Source organism: Lycorma delicatula, chromosome 2 (assembly GCF_047948215.1).
Source record: "Lycorma delicatula isolate Av1 chromosome 2, ASM4794821v1, whole genome shotgun sequence".
Taxonomy (NCBI): Eukaryota; Metazoa; Arthropoda; class Insecta; order Hemiptera; family Fulgoridae; genus Lycorma; species Lycorma delicatula.
In genome coordinates, this window is record NC_134456.1 from 25,942,956 (window position 1) to 25,958,615 (window position 15,660).

Sequence of the window (15,660 nt, forward strand, 5' to 3'; positions counted from 1 at the left end):
AATATATATATAAAGATATATAGAAATTAAAGAAATACTAAATTTCATTGTTACTCCATTATAATCCTTTAAACTCGGAACTTCAAAAAACCTTTCTTAGTGTAAAAAGAAGGTGTACACAAATTTACATCAATCTTTGGTAGCTTTCGCTGGGAGTTGATTATGAATCACTCCACTCAAGACATAAACTTATATATATAAATATAAGAATCAAACAATAAGGGTGGATGCTAGTGTATCAATTCCCAGCGAAAACTACCGAAGATTGATGCAAATTTGTATACACCTTCTTCTTACACTAAGAAAAGTTTTTTGAAGTTCCGAGTTCCTTTAATAATGGAGTAACAATCAAATTTACTATTTCTTTAATTTCTCGGTAACAAATGAAGTTATCAGCTTGATTTTCGGAGTGAGTAATCTTCGTATGAGTATTTAATATCTTTTTTGAGGAAAGGTAAAAAACTTTTGAACAATGATTGCAAATTTTCTCTAATTCTGACGTACTAAACTAGATATTCACTCGATTTGGGCTTGAAATTATTGTTCAGATAACTATTTAAAAACGATTTCCTGGTTTTTTTAATTTTAATATTTTAAGGGGTAACAATACATAATTTTTTTTATATTTTTCTCTTTTTACGCTACCGCTATTGAATTAATTTTTATGAGATTTGGTAATGTAGTGATGGTAATTTATATTTTTAACTCTCATTATGTATTTCACGAGGGAAGCCGCAACGGGAAGTCTAAAACCCAATAAGTTGTCCTATACTGAACAAATTGTTACTCTGAAGAAATTACAATACAATGATAGTTTTTATAAACTGAATCGGCTTTAATTTTTATGTATCATTATTATTCTCACAAGCATGAGTTAATAAAAACAGTGTGATCCAGAGGGTAGAGCCCCCTGGCTAGTCGAGAAGGGCTCACTTCGCTCCTCCTGACCGGCTAAACATCCCCTGATTGCGACGGGAAATGCAAGTAACCAAATAGCGGGGACGATACCGCGACTAATATAAATATTGGGATGCTATTTATACATATAAAATGTGTTTAATATCTAAAAATATTTTACACAGGAGCAACTCCAGGTTCTGTTCGAGAACTAGCTTCCGCTGTTGCAAGCCGCTGTGATTTTATGCTGATATCTGCAAATGATTTAACTACTTCAGAAAGTGCATTAGAAACGGAACGTGGAGCTCTTGTCAACTCTATACTTCAAGACGGAGACGATCTACCACCAGTCAGTTATAATTATTTATTGTTTAATTTATATCATAAAATATTGAAATTTAAATTATCTACTGTTAAATTTACTTATAATTAATTACTGTCATTATTAAAACATTTAAACAACTTTCCGCTTACTTTAACCTACTAGTTCTATCGAATCAAAATGTTTACTTGCAGTAGAAGAGATGGATAGGATGTTTCGTACATTTTTACGCCCACACTTTTTAAAATTTTATTATAAATTTTTCATTTTAGTTATTAATGCATTATTATTATTATTATTATTATTATTTTCTTATTTTATTTTAAGAGAAGCAGAAAAATTAGACAAGTGCTGAAAATTTTACAGTACAAATATTTTTGATTAGAACAAAATGGAGAAAAAAACATGTTTTTTGGAAAATTTAAATCCGGAAAAAAGTAAGCCAATTAAAATTATATGTTTTGCTAACTCAAGCATTGTTAGTTGATTTGACGGTGTAAAGTAACCTGTAAGTAAAATCAAAGATAATATTTTACTCGTAAAATCAATTATTGAACAAGTAAATTACATTTTTATATACAAATTCTTAAAATTTTAATTTGTTTTCATTTAATTTTTATAAAAATATGTTACTAATCGTTCATTGCTTTATAGTTGGTTGTTAAGATGCTTTACTTTTCTTTGCCTTCACTGTTTTAACTTGCTTATTTCCATACCTACATTATAATTTAAGGACGATCGGTCGAATTGGCTGGAATTTTTCAGAAAAAGTTTTAGTTCTTATGGGTCAAATTTTCTACGACGGCTTTTCAAATTTTCGTAATTAAGATCTATAAATATTAAGAAACAAAAAAATATCATTACACTAAAATTGCACCGAATTCTTAATGTGACGAGAATTACTACAAATTATAGCCAGAACCCGATGAAAAAGTAAAATATTAACTCTGTATTTTAGTCGTTTTGTTAATGAACTTTTTTAAAATACGATCAACCGGTGAGCTTCTTAGTCATATTTAATATGACTGTATGATCTAAGAACTGAAAAATTGTTTTTTTAACGATTTTAGGTATAGAATTCCTAGTTTTATTCAAAATTAATTAATAAAACTAAAAAAAAGAAATAATTTCCTCAAAAAAAGAAAAAACGGATTATTAAGCATCAATAAAAATAGTTAAGAGCTGAGCAGCGGCGGCTCGGGTGTAGGTACTGTGGAACTGCAGCACCCCTTATTTCCACTTGATATCATCGACAACATTTATTATAATGAGTCCTATTTTCTTTAATTCTTTCTTTATACTTGTACAATATATAATCCTTAAGCTTAATGTCGGTAGCCATGCCCTAGTTTATGAAAAAGATACAAAAGTCTTTGTGTGGTACTGTGCACTTCACAATTCCAGCGGGTGGTGTTTGGCTGTTGTGTGCATGCGCACAAAGGAAGCTGCACCCGCGGCTGCGAGGGAGGGAGAGCACTGTCGCTCCCCCAGTGCCGACCCTGGCGTACTGTTGGAAGGTAGTTTTTTTTAATTCACGTGCATGTGTGGAACGTTCCTTGTTCGATCCCTTTTCTAGTTAATTCGGTTGAAGGAATATGAAAGTTTAGTTGTTTTTTTAGTAGCGATCAGAAGGTGGCGGGAAGCAAGAGTTCTTTGATTGCCAGATCTGTCAAAAAATACGCTGGAAGGGTGAAAGAGAAGGTAATTAGTAAAAATTAATTAAGTATTTGTTTCTGTGTACACAGAAATTTAAATTAAGCACCATTGGACAGTGTTTTTAAGCGGAGATTTCATTAAGTTATTATCTAATAATACTAAAAAATATTATCTGTATTGACATTTTATTTATTCGGTTAAATAAAATGTCAAAGTACTCCGTCCGTAAATGTCCTCATTTACGGACGGAGTGGTGTCGGACTCGCTAACAGGTTCCGCTACATGCTATGAAGAGAGCGTGTGTACCTGCACCTACCGACCAAACCTCATATCTCACCGATCCTCCCCTCCCGGGGTCAGGTTCACAATTAAGCATTGCACGTCCCCGGGAGGTGCCTGAGGGGCAGAGGGACTCCGAAGCACGGAGTCACCGTGCTTTATCACCGTCGCCCATCCACACCACCGCGGACCAACAACGGCTCCGCATAGAGCTTTCATCCCTCCTCCGGTCAGGTTCTCCCGCCTCAGTCTGAGGACTTTGTATTGTGGTACTGTCTAGAAGATCCACTGGAAGCATCCATCAGGTCCTCTTTTCCCGGACTTTGATTAGCAGGATCCCTGCCACGAATCTTCAAAGTGGTCCTCGCTTTTCAATATGGTGTCTATAATGTTATTTGCCATAATCTGCCCTGTGACTGCAACGCAGCGGCAACGTTCCTTCTCCCACCTCAAGCATTGAAAATGACATGTTCAGGAGTGTTAAGTTCTTGGCAATGTGGGCACAGAGAATCCTCCGCTCTTCTTCTTCCATGTAGATAGGAACGGAAGGCTCCATGCCCAGTCAGGAAATGGGTGAGCCAGAACTCCAGCTCACCAACATTCCTCCCAGCCCACGGCTCTATATATGGAATCAAGCGATGCGTCCACCTCCCCGTAGTGGACGCATTCCACCTGGCCTGCCAGTCTCTGGCGACAGCCGCTTTTATATCCTCCTTAGGCTTCCCCTGATAACTCATCGTACTAGCCTTTTCATTAACTGTTGCATTGGCGGCATGCTTGTAATCACCAACATCACCTCTGCAGACCCCGAGGGGTATGCTGATGCTACTCTTAGGGCCATCCGACGCTGAACACTCTTCAAGCGCCATTTATTACGTTCTACCAACACCGCCCTTGCCCAAAGCGGTGCATCATAAAGCAAAACCGAGTTGGCCATCTGGTCTTCCTCTTGCCCGTTCGAGGTCCTCCAACATTTGACATCAGTTTAATGAGGTTCTTGACGGTCCGTCCGGCCTTCTCACATGTCACCCGTACATGATTCGTAAACGACCGTTTACTATCTAACCATATCCCAAGATACTTGGCAGTCTCTCGGGATTGGATTGCTACCCCATCAATTGTTATTAGGAAGGGCCCCAACCGCCTTCTCCCTGCCAAAAAATGGACAAACAATGACTTTTCATGCGAACCGTGGTCCGGCTCCCTCCATCCATTCACTGACCAAGGCAAGGCAGCGTTCGCCGCCCGAGTCAACTCCTCCTTAGTTTTTGCTAGCACCACCAAGGCCAGGTCATCCACGTAAGCCGCTGGAACCACTCCTGACAAATAACGAAGACGAAGAACCCGGTCATAGATGATCTTCCATTATAGAGGCCCCAAAATAGAGCCATGGGTCACCCCGCAGGTTGATTGAAACCACAAGTCCGTGGAGCCAAGCCTGTATATTAACCTCCGCTCACTCTGGTAGTCCTCAATTACTCTTCTCATGTATCCTCTAACGGCCCACTTGCTCAATGCTCGGAAGATGAAGCTCCAATTGAGGGAGTTAAAGGCGTTGCGGACATCCAGGAGCACAATTATAGGAATGTGTCTCGTTCTCCAGGTACTTCTTGCTGCTTAGTCCACTGTCTTCATCACTTCGTCGACCGCATCAACCGTCGACCACCTTTGTCGGAAACCGAATTTTTTCTCGTGGAAGTCTCCGTTTCTGATGACCTCTTCCAAAGCCTGGCCTCTATTGTCGTCTCGTACAGTTTCGTTAAATTATTAACCAAACATATAGGCCTGAGTGAGGTTGACCCCTCTCTCGACCCAGGTTTTTGTACAAAAACCTGCGTTAATTTGTACAAAATTCAAGGTTCAGCTCCTAAACCTCGAATTGATTGTACAATATCAACAGTTATATCTTCCCTCGACAGAACGTTTTACTTGCTTTTCTTTAACCCACAATGTTTTTTTTTTCATGTTTATCCTCAAATCTTGCATCCTTAATTTAACATATTTCATGACATTGCCGATTGATGAAATTTTGCAGGTACTAAGGTCGGGTGACAATGTAACACTACACCATTACTTTTGCAAACATCCTCCCGTACGGGAGTAAATTAAGGGTGCGGGTGTAAAAAATTGCAAAATTTGCAAAAGGGCTATCCAGGGTTTTTGGGATCGCAGATGAGAAATCTGATAGTCGTTTGAAAAATCTTTTATAAAAACTCTAAAAACGTTTGTCGAAAATTGTAATAGTTAATTAAGTAAATGAAATAAAAACTGCACTATTTCGTTACTTTTTATAATAAATGTTTGATTGAAAATTTGTTTGATATTTTATAAATATATTAGAAATTTCAATATATTATGTTATCTTTTGAAATCCAAATTAACCGACTAATTAAACTCATGCAATGTATGATAATAATCTGATTAAAGTGTGACTAAAAGTATAAAGCAAGTTTTTAAAAATGTTGAAAAATATTTGTAATATTATTTCTTTTTAAACTGATTTTAAGCCTTACTTAGTATCAAAATAGTCTATGCATTAAAAAAATTTTGTTATTCTGTAATAACTTGGTAAGTAATTTAGTCACAGACTTCGTTGGCGGTCTTAAAACACTAATTACATCAGGCCATAGACTGTGCAGGCCAGCATTCACAGACTACGCACTCAATTATGAGGAGTTTTAAGGGAACATAACTTTTCTCATAATCAAAGCCTTACCTCAACGACATTCAAATCGATATATATTTATATATACACGCTTTCTGATTCCTTTAACGAATTGAAAAAAAAACAACAACTGTATCACTTTAAATGTAATAATGTATATACATATGATATGAAGTTTGAACGATAATTTATAAACATACGAGTATATAGATACATGACATAAAGTATTGTTTTTGAATATAACCCTTATATTTTCAAATACTTTTTTTTGTTAAATCGATCTTAATTATGTCACTAAAAATTTGAATATAAAACATTGTATTGTATTGTATTATAAAATAGTTTTTACGAAATAGAATTGTTATTTTATGTGATTAAATGTAAATTAACAATTTTACCTGTATAATTTCAGGAACTGTTGACAGACTTGGTAACAGAAGTACTCTTATCAAAAATCGACGAGATACGAGGCGTTGTCATGATTGGTGTGCCCAGCTGTAAATCACAAGGCAACATTCTTGAAAAAATGGTAAAATAACGTTTAAAAAGTATTCATGCATTTTTCCATAACAGTATAAAATAGAATTAAAACACTAAACGATTTAACATAGCTGTGAACCACTTTTACTGATCAGTTTTTCTGGCATTTTAGCAATTCATTTTTCCTTATTTTAATTTTTATTGTAGACATTACCTCCACATTTCCAAGAATGAAATTGTTACAATATTTTATTCGTATGGAACAACAAATGGGTGCTGTAGCATAATAGTAAAATCTTTAGAAACTTTTATAATAATCACGTTTTTCACAAGTAGCAGAGATTCCTAATTTTTTTTTTTTTTAATTAGTCTACTTTCTAGGATATAACTCTATTGATTCTGTAGCAGCATAGAGTTAGAAAAGGAAAATTATAGCGATCGGCCATAAATTTGGGTATTGGAGTTTTTGCAAATGTCGACGTTTCAAACCCCTTTGGTCCAAAAAATACAAAAAAATTACACAATCTCCGAAAGGTACCTCGGTATTTGTGTTGGCCTGTATTTTGATTAATATATCTGAACTGGTTCAACATAAATTCTTTTAAAATGTCTCAAAAGATGTCTATATATAGGGCATTAATGAAATTAAATTTTGGATAAAATTTAAAAAAAAGGAGGGGTAGTTAGTTATCGTAATTTTTATTAAAGTAGATATCTGTTAGTTATTTAAAAATCGAATATTTCAGTCGGATTTAGACGTGGGTAAATATTCAACATTATTTCTAAAAAATTTTTACCTCATATCTCGAAAATTTGTTGTCCAAAAAATTTGAAATTTGAAAAAAATATTTGGCTATATAAACTCCAGCTTTTTGACTTGATTACCGATCGCATCGGATAAAGGGTCATCATGAGAGGTATCATGATTATATATAGAGGTATTTATATATATATATATATATATATATACATAATTATTATTATTATTTTGTTTAACTATAATTTTCTTAATCTTGTTGAATAGCATTGCACCAAGTTGAACCAACTTATTGAAGTAAATAATTATACCAAACTTTTAAGCGCCAAAAAACTATTAGTAAGACATAAAGATTAGATCAAAAAGTTCATTTTTTCACAATAAACCATGAAAATAATAAAAACTAATCCGGAATAAACTTTACACCATAATTATTATTTTATCTCTTCTTTTTTTTTAAGTTTTAGAGGCGTCAACTGCTGTGTTCATTAGCGCCTTTCCACATCAGAAAAAGAAAAAAGAAACATTTTCATTCCTTCCCTTATAGAATCACTAGCGACATAGTCTAGAGACTAGTCTTACCATGACAGATCGTCCAAAAAAAGACTTGTCGAGAGATATTTAAATCCCAATTAAACAGAAGATGACAAGAGTGTAAAGGGCCCTTACAACTTAAAAACAGTTTCAATTAACACACTAAAAAATTTCAAAATTAGTTAAAAACAATTAACTTCATTTCTAAAGAAATGTTTTCAAAAACAATCAAGGACAGTGAGTTCTTTAAATACAAATAAATAAATTTATTCTTATATTTTTTCACCTAGGTTTACCCTTAGGCCATCCTTTCTTCTTTCTTATTTCTATCTTACTCAAGACCTCGATGTCGAACTCCACGCTGACAGAGGCCTCGGATATGGATTCTTCTGATCATTTGCAGTAAATCACGGAGGATCTCCTGCTGCCGGCATCAGATAATACCGACTCAGATGGTGCGATCAGCAGGACTTCTCTCAAGACTCACTCCACTCACGTCTAGAACATGTGAAGCGATCGAAATGCTCGCCTTCTCATTTAAAGGCCTTCTTGCTTTCAGTGGCTCTATTCGTTTTTCGAAATTCGTTTCATCTATTATATTTACTTCCGTCTTTTCAGATCCCTCGTGGGGATTTTCTCAGTCTGAACTTTAATTTTTGATTTAATTTACTCAGACTTACGTTGAGCTTTTATTTCATTTGGTTTCACTTTAGAACTGTTCGAAGGCCCAAACCTTGGTGGAGAAGTTGTTCTTTTAGTAACATCCGTTGTTTTCTGTAAAGACTTGTTTCTTTAATTGATCTAGTTTTCTGTTTCTCGTGAAAGATATGTTCGATTCGACCGCTTTCGCTAATGCCGGTGCCAGTTCAGATATCACGTCTTCTGTTCTAAAGGGGGCTACAGGAGCTGCCGAAGCTGCAGCAACCTGAGCATAGGATGCAGTCTTAGGCGATCTACTTGTCACAATTTTCTTCCCTTCGTATTAGATGACCGTCTATACGGTTTTCACTTCTTGGATAGCTACTTCTTGTTTACGAATGGACAGTTACGCGATCTTGCGGAGTGGTGTCCGTGGTAATTGACGCACACAGGTGGGTCCCTATATGGGTCATCAGGGTGCAACGGCTCACCACAAACCCAGATTTACTTTCTTGTACATCGTGTCGCTGTGTATCCAAACTTCTGACACCCAAAACACCGCAACGGGATGAATTGACGAACATCTAATCGATGAAAATCAGATTTTATGTTCTCCGGACAGCTGGGTCGGTTGAACGTTAGGACATGAGTCGCGGAGAGTACATCTCATTGCATCATGTGTTCAATCTTTAACATGACGCGACTCCTTGTGGATCAATCTTTTCAACAATTTTTTCCTCTGTATAGTTTAGCAGGTCTGCACACGACAACACCCTTGGAAATATTTAAAGAACTATGCGGAACAACTTCAATGTCGATGAGTCTCGTCTTCTTTGGTTAAAGTAGCCGTGACGACTGTAGGTCGTTTAAGGCATCAACAAATAATCCTGTCGCAGTCTTTCTTGTTTCTTTAACAGGTTCAGCAGCTGCTTCCGTGATGCCTTGAGCTTCATGAAAAATCAATCTTCGAAAAATCGCATTCCTGTTTCTTGATTACAAGATATTTAGGAATAGGTCCTCCACTATTCGGTCCAAACTTGATTCGATCCTTTTTTTCCAAAACTCTGTACTCTTCTTTATCAATAAACTTGACACTTTTCCTTCTATTTGCTTCCGAAGAAAGAGGTTCTCTAAGTCGACGGTTTTTATGTGGACCTTTTGCCATGGAAGTTGTGGAAGTTGAGGGTTCCATAATCTATAGTTTCCCTAAATATGTCACAAGATGCAGGCAAAGAGGCGGTTGGGTGTGTGCCCCGGATCATTCATGCTGCCTGGGTTCCCCCAGTCAGCTGCCTCCCACAAATTTAACCCGGGCCGGGGAGTCAGGTGCTGCCTCACCCACAATACCGACATTCCAGGGCTAGCACGTAGCAGTAAGGGCTCCGATTCCCTTACCTATGGGATAATCCCTGCCAAGGGCGAAGAGACTGACTCATACTGAGCTAGACTTCGGCTGAGCAAGCTCACAGTAGCCCATCCTTAACCCAGCTCCACAACCAGAAAAAGAGATGAGCACGCCCCCTCCCAGTGTCGGCAAAACGGATCACGATCGTGCCTACCGCCACCGCTGTAAAAAGTGAAATCGAAAAACAAAACCGCAACCAGCTCGGACAGCTCGGGATCGCCAATTCCGTACTCCACAGGAGGCCTCCTGAGCACATAACCATAAGACCATGTTGGCCATATTGGCCAACAAAAGTGAAGATATCGTTGCGTGCCTCAGATGTGCGCGCTAATGTTATTGCACAGACATGGAGGTTGGGTTTTTCCGGGGCATTATTATTATTTTTTTATTATTATTATTATTATTATTATTATTATTATTATTATTATTATTATTATTATTATTATTATTATTATTATTATTATTATTATTTTTATTATTATTATTATTATTATTATTATTATTATTATTATTATTATTATTATTATTATTAAGAAAATAAGATAATTATTTTTGTAACTTGAACTTGTTAAAATTTTATTTTATATTTTTAACAAAGATATAATTTAATGAATGAATATTTTTATTGATTTCTTCACGTAATAGCGTATTTGTTTTAAATTTTACAACGTATAAAGTAAGTTTAATAATAATCTTAATGGGATAATTTAATCATTTGCTCAATGATGTGTAATCATATCTCTGATATTATTCATGAGATAAAATATTAAATTAAAAAAGTATATAAATATTAATTTTTACTTTTAAATAATTAAAACGTGTTTGTGTGTGTGTGTGTGTGTGTGTGCGTGTGTGTGTGTGTGTGTGTGTGTGTGTGTGTGTGTGTGTGTACGCGCGTGTATGCGTGTGTTTAGGTAGGTACACAGTGCTCCTAAGAGAACGTTTTTTTTTATTTGTTTTTTATGATGATTTTATCTATAATTACTAACGATTGTTTTACATTTAAAATATGCAAACCTATTAGATTTTTTTTTTTTTCAGTAAACGATTTTTACCGTATCCGTGTACTTATTGAATTTACTTAAATAAACATTCTTTGTGACTATAAACGTATCAAAATTTCTTTAAATTAATTTTGAATTTACATGTATTTGGAATTTACAAACTGATTTGAAAAATTATTTAGATTCGTGTATCTCTAATAAACATCTTCGCCAGAAACAATATGGTTTTCTTCATTTTCTTTTATTATAAATATTTCATTTTTACTCTATAATACTTGTATCAAAATAATTTAATAGTTATTAAAAGAAATCATTTGGAAGTGTTCCTAAGATGCCAATCCGAAAAGCGAAAAATTCAAAGTATGAATTCAGGTTTAATAAAGATAGCTCATGTCAATTGGTGGAAACGTATGAATGAGTAAAACGAGAAGCAGAAGGAAAGAAATATAATGTTTATTTTTCTTTTTCAAAAAAGAAAAATAAAGATGTGGGATTAAATTGGAAGCAGTAGAGAGCAGTGAGTATTCATCGAATGTATTGGATAAATATAGAATACTTTAAAGAGCTTTAATAAATTACTGTTAAAAATACGTGAACTTGATTCTATTAATATGGACGCATTTAAACGAAGGTAACTTAATGAATTCTGTGAGCTGGCCTTTTTATTTAGCGTATAAAAAATTCAAATAAAATTCCATTATTCTTTTTTTTACAGATCGGACCGGTTTCATTAATAATATACATGGAGATACGTTGTACGGCACTGAAGAGTATGTTACTCGCAAACGGAGATGATGAAACTACAGTCAGGAATAAGTTAAAAAACTTTTACAAGAATATAATTCCATTAACTAAACATAAAAAAGCAATCAAGGTAAATTTATTAAAATATTATGTAGACACTTGTAGTAAAAATCATATAATTTCTTTTTAACTATTAAAATCATCATTTACGTATAGTACAATCATTACGTAAAAAATGTAGGCTTACAAAATTTCTTGTAGAACTCAATGGTCGTCCCCAGTTGGTGTTATACAGAGTGAGACAAAAGATACGCAATACAATAATTAATATTCTTAAAAAAATCTTTATTAACATAATATACTCTACTGTATTTTTTAGATGAAAAAAAGGATTTATATTTGTTTATTTTTTTCACAGTAGATACTGGAATGTCCTTCATCTGCTACTACAAATGCCTCAACACGTTTCTTTATGTCAGTTGCTACTTTTCGGACGGTCGTTGTACTTATGCGGGATAATTCGTCTTCGATGTTGTGCTTGATTTAGTCGATTGTGTGAGGTTTGTTCTTATAGACATTATCCTTCAGATGTCTCCAAAGTAAAGAGTCGGGGGGATTTAGATCTGGCGATCTAATTTTTAAGCGTGGCAGGTGGGCCGGTGAACATCAGGCATGCGAGTTGCTGGTGAGTCCGTTGAACACTGAGAACATTATTAGCAAGATGTTAGCGAGTAAACATCGGTTCTCTACTATCTCACGTTACGTCGCCGGGATAATGCGACAAAAGGACTAGGAAGCGAGGGGTTGAGGGAAAGCCCTCTGTGGAGTCGCTGTTCGTCCGGGCCTGCTCGGGTGAGCGGCGTCGAGGAAATAGGGGGACTCCTGCCTGATCCCCGAGCCGAAAAGATCGAGACCCGGCGGGGGCGCCCTCTCCGGGGTGCCCCTGTTAGAGGCAGTGACAATAAAGGACCGAGTCCGGCTACTGTTGGGGGGGGGGCAGCTGGGAACGGCATAGCCGGGCCTGGCACTGCTCATTCATTCAGGAAAAGCTACACTTAAGTCTTCCTGAAATTTTAAGAATGGCGTTTTAAACTAACTTTCAATAATGAACGCAGGTTGAGCCTGGGAAAACTCATATTTGTTAGCTCACAGCTTACACATCACTGTCGACAAAAAGGAGGAAAATCGCTTGGCTATCGTGGCCAATCTTATTATAGATAAGATAACGGGTAATCTTATCTACCATAAGATAACCCATTGCCAACACATACATTCCCGCTGGCAAAAAACTAAATCTCCCTCTGCAATATGTCTTCGAATTTAAGGCTGCGTATCTTTTGGCTCACTCTGTAGTTAGTATGCCTGTAAGGGATTGATTCTAGGGAAGGTTTACATGTGTTTTTTATACTTAAGTATAAAAAGAGATAGATTAATCTATCTCTTTTTAAATGCATATGTAAAATTTCTGAGAACATATTTTAATAAGAAACAAAATATAATATATTATAATATCGATTTGTGTATTCTTTGTTCTGTATCTAGACCGCAACAAAGTAGATGTACTTTGTACCCGTTGATTCAACCTTAAAAAAATAAGATAACGAGGAAAACTAAAACAAAAAATACCTCACTTCTTTTTTTTTTAAGAATTGGAGGAACCCCAAAACATTTCATCAAAAGAAGGGGGAATCGCCCGCACACACAGTCATAACAAACCAACAAATGTCACACACCACACAAACAACACCACTGGAAGCAACACATACAGCATGTCAAATACAAACACCGACAACAAAATCGCACAAGAACTCAGGACAAACAGGTCCTGCAGAAAACAGGACAAAGCTTCTAACATCCACAACACCCACACGATACATACCCACACAGCAGTCAAGAGAGAAATCTCAAATAGTCACACCACTTACCAGTGGCTACCATCAGACGCGCGAGCAGAACAGAATGTCCCCGGCCTCATCGCACCCAGGCGACCCCGACATGTACGGGGGACCCCCTAGGCACTCAGCCGAGAACCTGTCCACCCCCGCGCCCTCCGGCGCCATTCTCCTCTGCGGGTCTCCTCATATAAATGCAAAATGCAGCTTCCACATGACCGTCCTGACGAATCTTTCCACAGTCTTCCACTGTGCCTCACCTTGTAATAGGATTCGTAGGGTATCTTCAGGGCAAAACATGTGCTCACGTCTCAGGTTGCCGAGCATCTCTCTACGCTCTATGGCGAATCGCGGGCACAGAAAGAATACATGTCCGAGGGTCTCTTCCACCTCGCACTCCGTACAATTTTGAGATAGGTCGAGACCGAATCTATACAAATAAGACCTGAATCTAATATACTAAATATAATAACTTATAAATATATATATATTAAGATTCATAAAAAATAAAATTACAAACGAATTAAACCTTTGTAAAAATGAATGGAATAAGTTAAACTTTCACAACACAAACACTAAATAAGCATAGTGTCCATGAACCTTAACAAAATAAAATGCTCTGACTGCACAAGTTCTACAGTCAGCAACGAGAGCATAGTTTTAAAGATAAATGAACACATTGAGAACTCTATTTTAACGTGTAGTTTGTATTTTTCAACCCCTTATGAGAACAACTCACCGCACGCAGTTCGATGATAAATAAAAAACTAAATATTCTGAACATGTATAAACCATGAATAAATTTTAACACAATTGATTATAATGAAAACATATAACACCGATATTCTAAAAGAATAAACAAAACACGGTTAAAATTGTAATACTTTTCAGATACCATCCTAAGCGATGTCTTTTCGACTTCAAAAACAACCCCAATAACTTTAGCTAAAACTGCAGTTCAAATTAGCGTGATTGTTAATAACAAAAAAGTAATTTAAAATGTTTTGTTGTAAGCGAGCAAGGTTTGTTAAACTTAAACTTGATTTAGTTTGCCATTTTGTTAATTAATAATTTTCTATGCAAAAAATTATACTACCTTTAACATTACAAAAAATGTATCTTCAGGTGGAAAACTTCAACCCTTTGTTTCTTGAAAAAATAGTTGTATTTTTACAACCCCTATTACACCTTACAGTTCAGGTAAGATAACGAATACAATGAAAAAGAAACTTGGTTTTACTTTACCCGTTAAATTAACAATAAATCCAAACTTACAAAATAAAATAAATTATATAACTTCTACGACTGTAAAGATAATGAAGCCCAAGTCTTATGCCAATAAATTAAAAATTTTTTTTTAATCCTCATTTCATTCTATTTTGCATCTGGAACTGCGAATCAGAACTAATTCTGGAAACGAATTTTCTATTTCAAATAAATATAAATTCCTATAAAGTAGAACTTTATTAATTAATTTTAGAAACTCATAAATTATTCAAAATTTCTGTGTTATACTGAAAGTTAGTACACTGCACGAGCCACAAAAGTATGAAATGTGAAGTACATTTATTTAATTGAAGTACATATAAAAGTTTCCTGTATTGCCAGTATTGTATTTATTATTTATTTATTCCAAGTAAATAGAAATGTTAAATTTAAGTATAAAAAAAGGTTTAAATTAAAAATGAATAATAATCCACCGGATCGGTCTAGTAGTATAACTCGTGGGTTCTTAGATTCAAATCCCAGTAAAGGAAGTTGCTTTTATTCGGATTGAATACTAGATACCGGTGTTCTTTGTTGGTTAGGATTCAATTAACCACACGTCCAGAAATGGTCGGCCTGAGTCTGTTCAAAAGTACATTTTTACCGGTACATTTACAGTTACACTCCAGTCGCTAATGATTTTAATTGTCGATGCGACTATAAATAAAAAAATAAAATAATTAAAAATGTTAGATTCAAATAACATATTTTTTTTTATTTTACAGGTAAACGGAGAAAAAGATGTAACTTTTTGCTTAGAGGAGTGTAAAGAACATTTGGATGAGTTAGCACGTTCCTAAAATGAAAACTAATTATTACTAAGGATGTATAATCTTTTTTGGAAATATTATTAATGAGCACAAACAGCACAAATAAAATTCAACAAAAAATCTATTACTCTTATTAATTTGAAAATAAATTACAAGTAGAAAAGTTAAAATAATCATTAAATATTTTCATTATTTAACTTCAAAAAAAGGAAGGTTCGCAATTTTAACAATACGATTGTATGGTCATAAGATGAAAATCGATCAATTTTCTTTACAAGTAGTAACAAGTAACTCGGTTTTTGTTGAGCTAACACATCACACATAAAGGTAAAGTAATCTGGTGATTAGCC

The 15,660-nt window shown here is 35.1% G+C and overlaps 1 protein-coding gene across 1 annotated transcript in view; it reads left to right on the top strand.

Annotated features, from left to right (window-relative positions):
• Positions 1–15,340, top strand: part of LOC142319851 (adenylate kinase isoenzyme 1-like) — a 29,094-nt gene extending 13,754 nt beyond the window's left edge. Inside the window, exons 2-5 of the mRNA XM_075357524.1 lie at positions 1,083–1,246; positions 6,232–6,348; positions 11,354–11,512; positions 15,266–15,340. Of these exons, the coding sequence (XP_075213639.1) occupies positions 1,142–1,246; positions 6,232–6,348; positions 11,354–11,512; positions 15,266–15,340 (456 nt within the window). The 5' untranslated portion in view covers positions 1,083–1,141. The remainder of the gene's footprint in view (positions 1–1,082; positions 1,247–6,231; positions 6,349–11,353; positions 11,513–15,265) is intronic.
• The last annotated feature ends 320 nt before the right edge of the window (positions 15,341–15,660 follow it).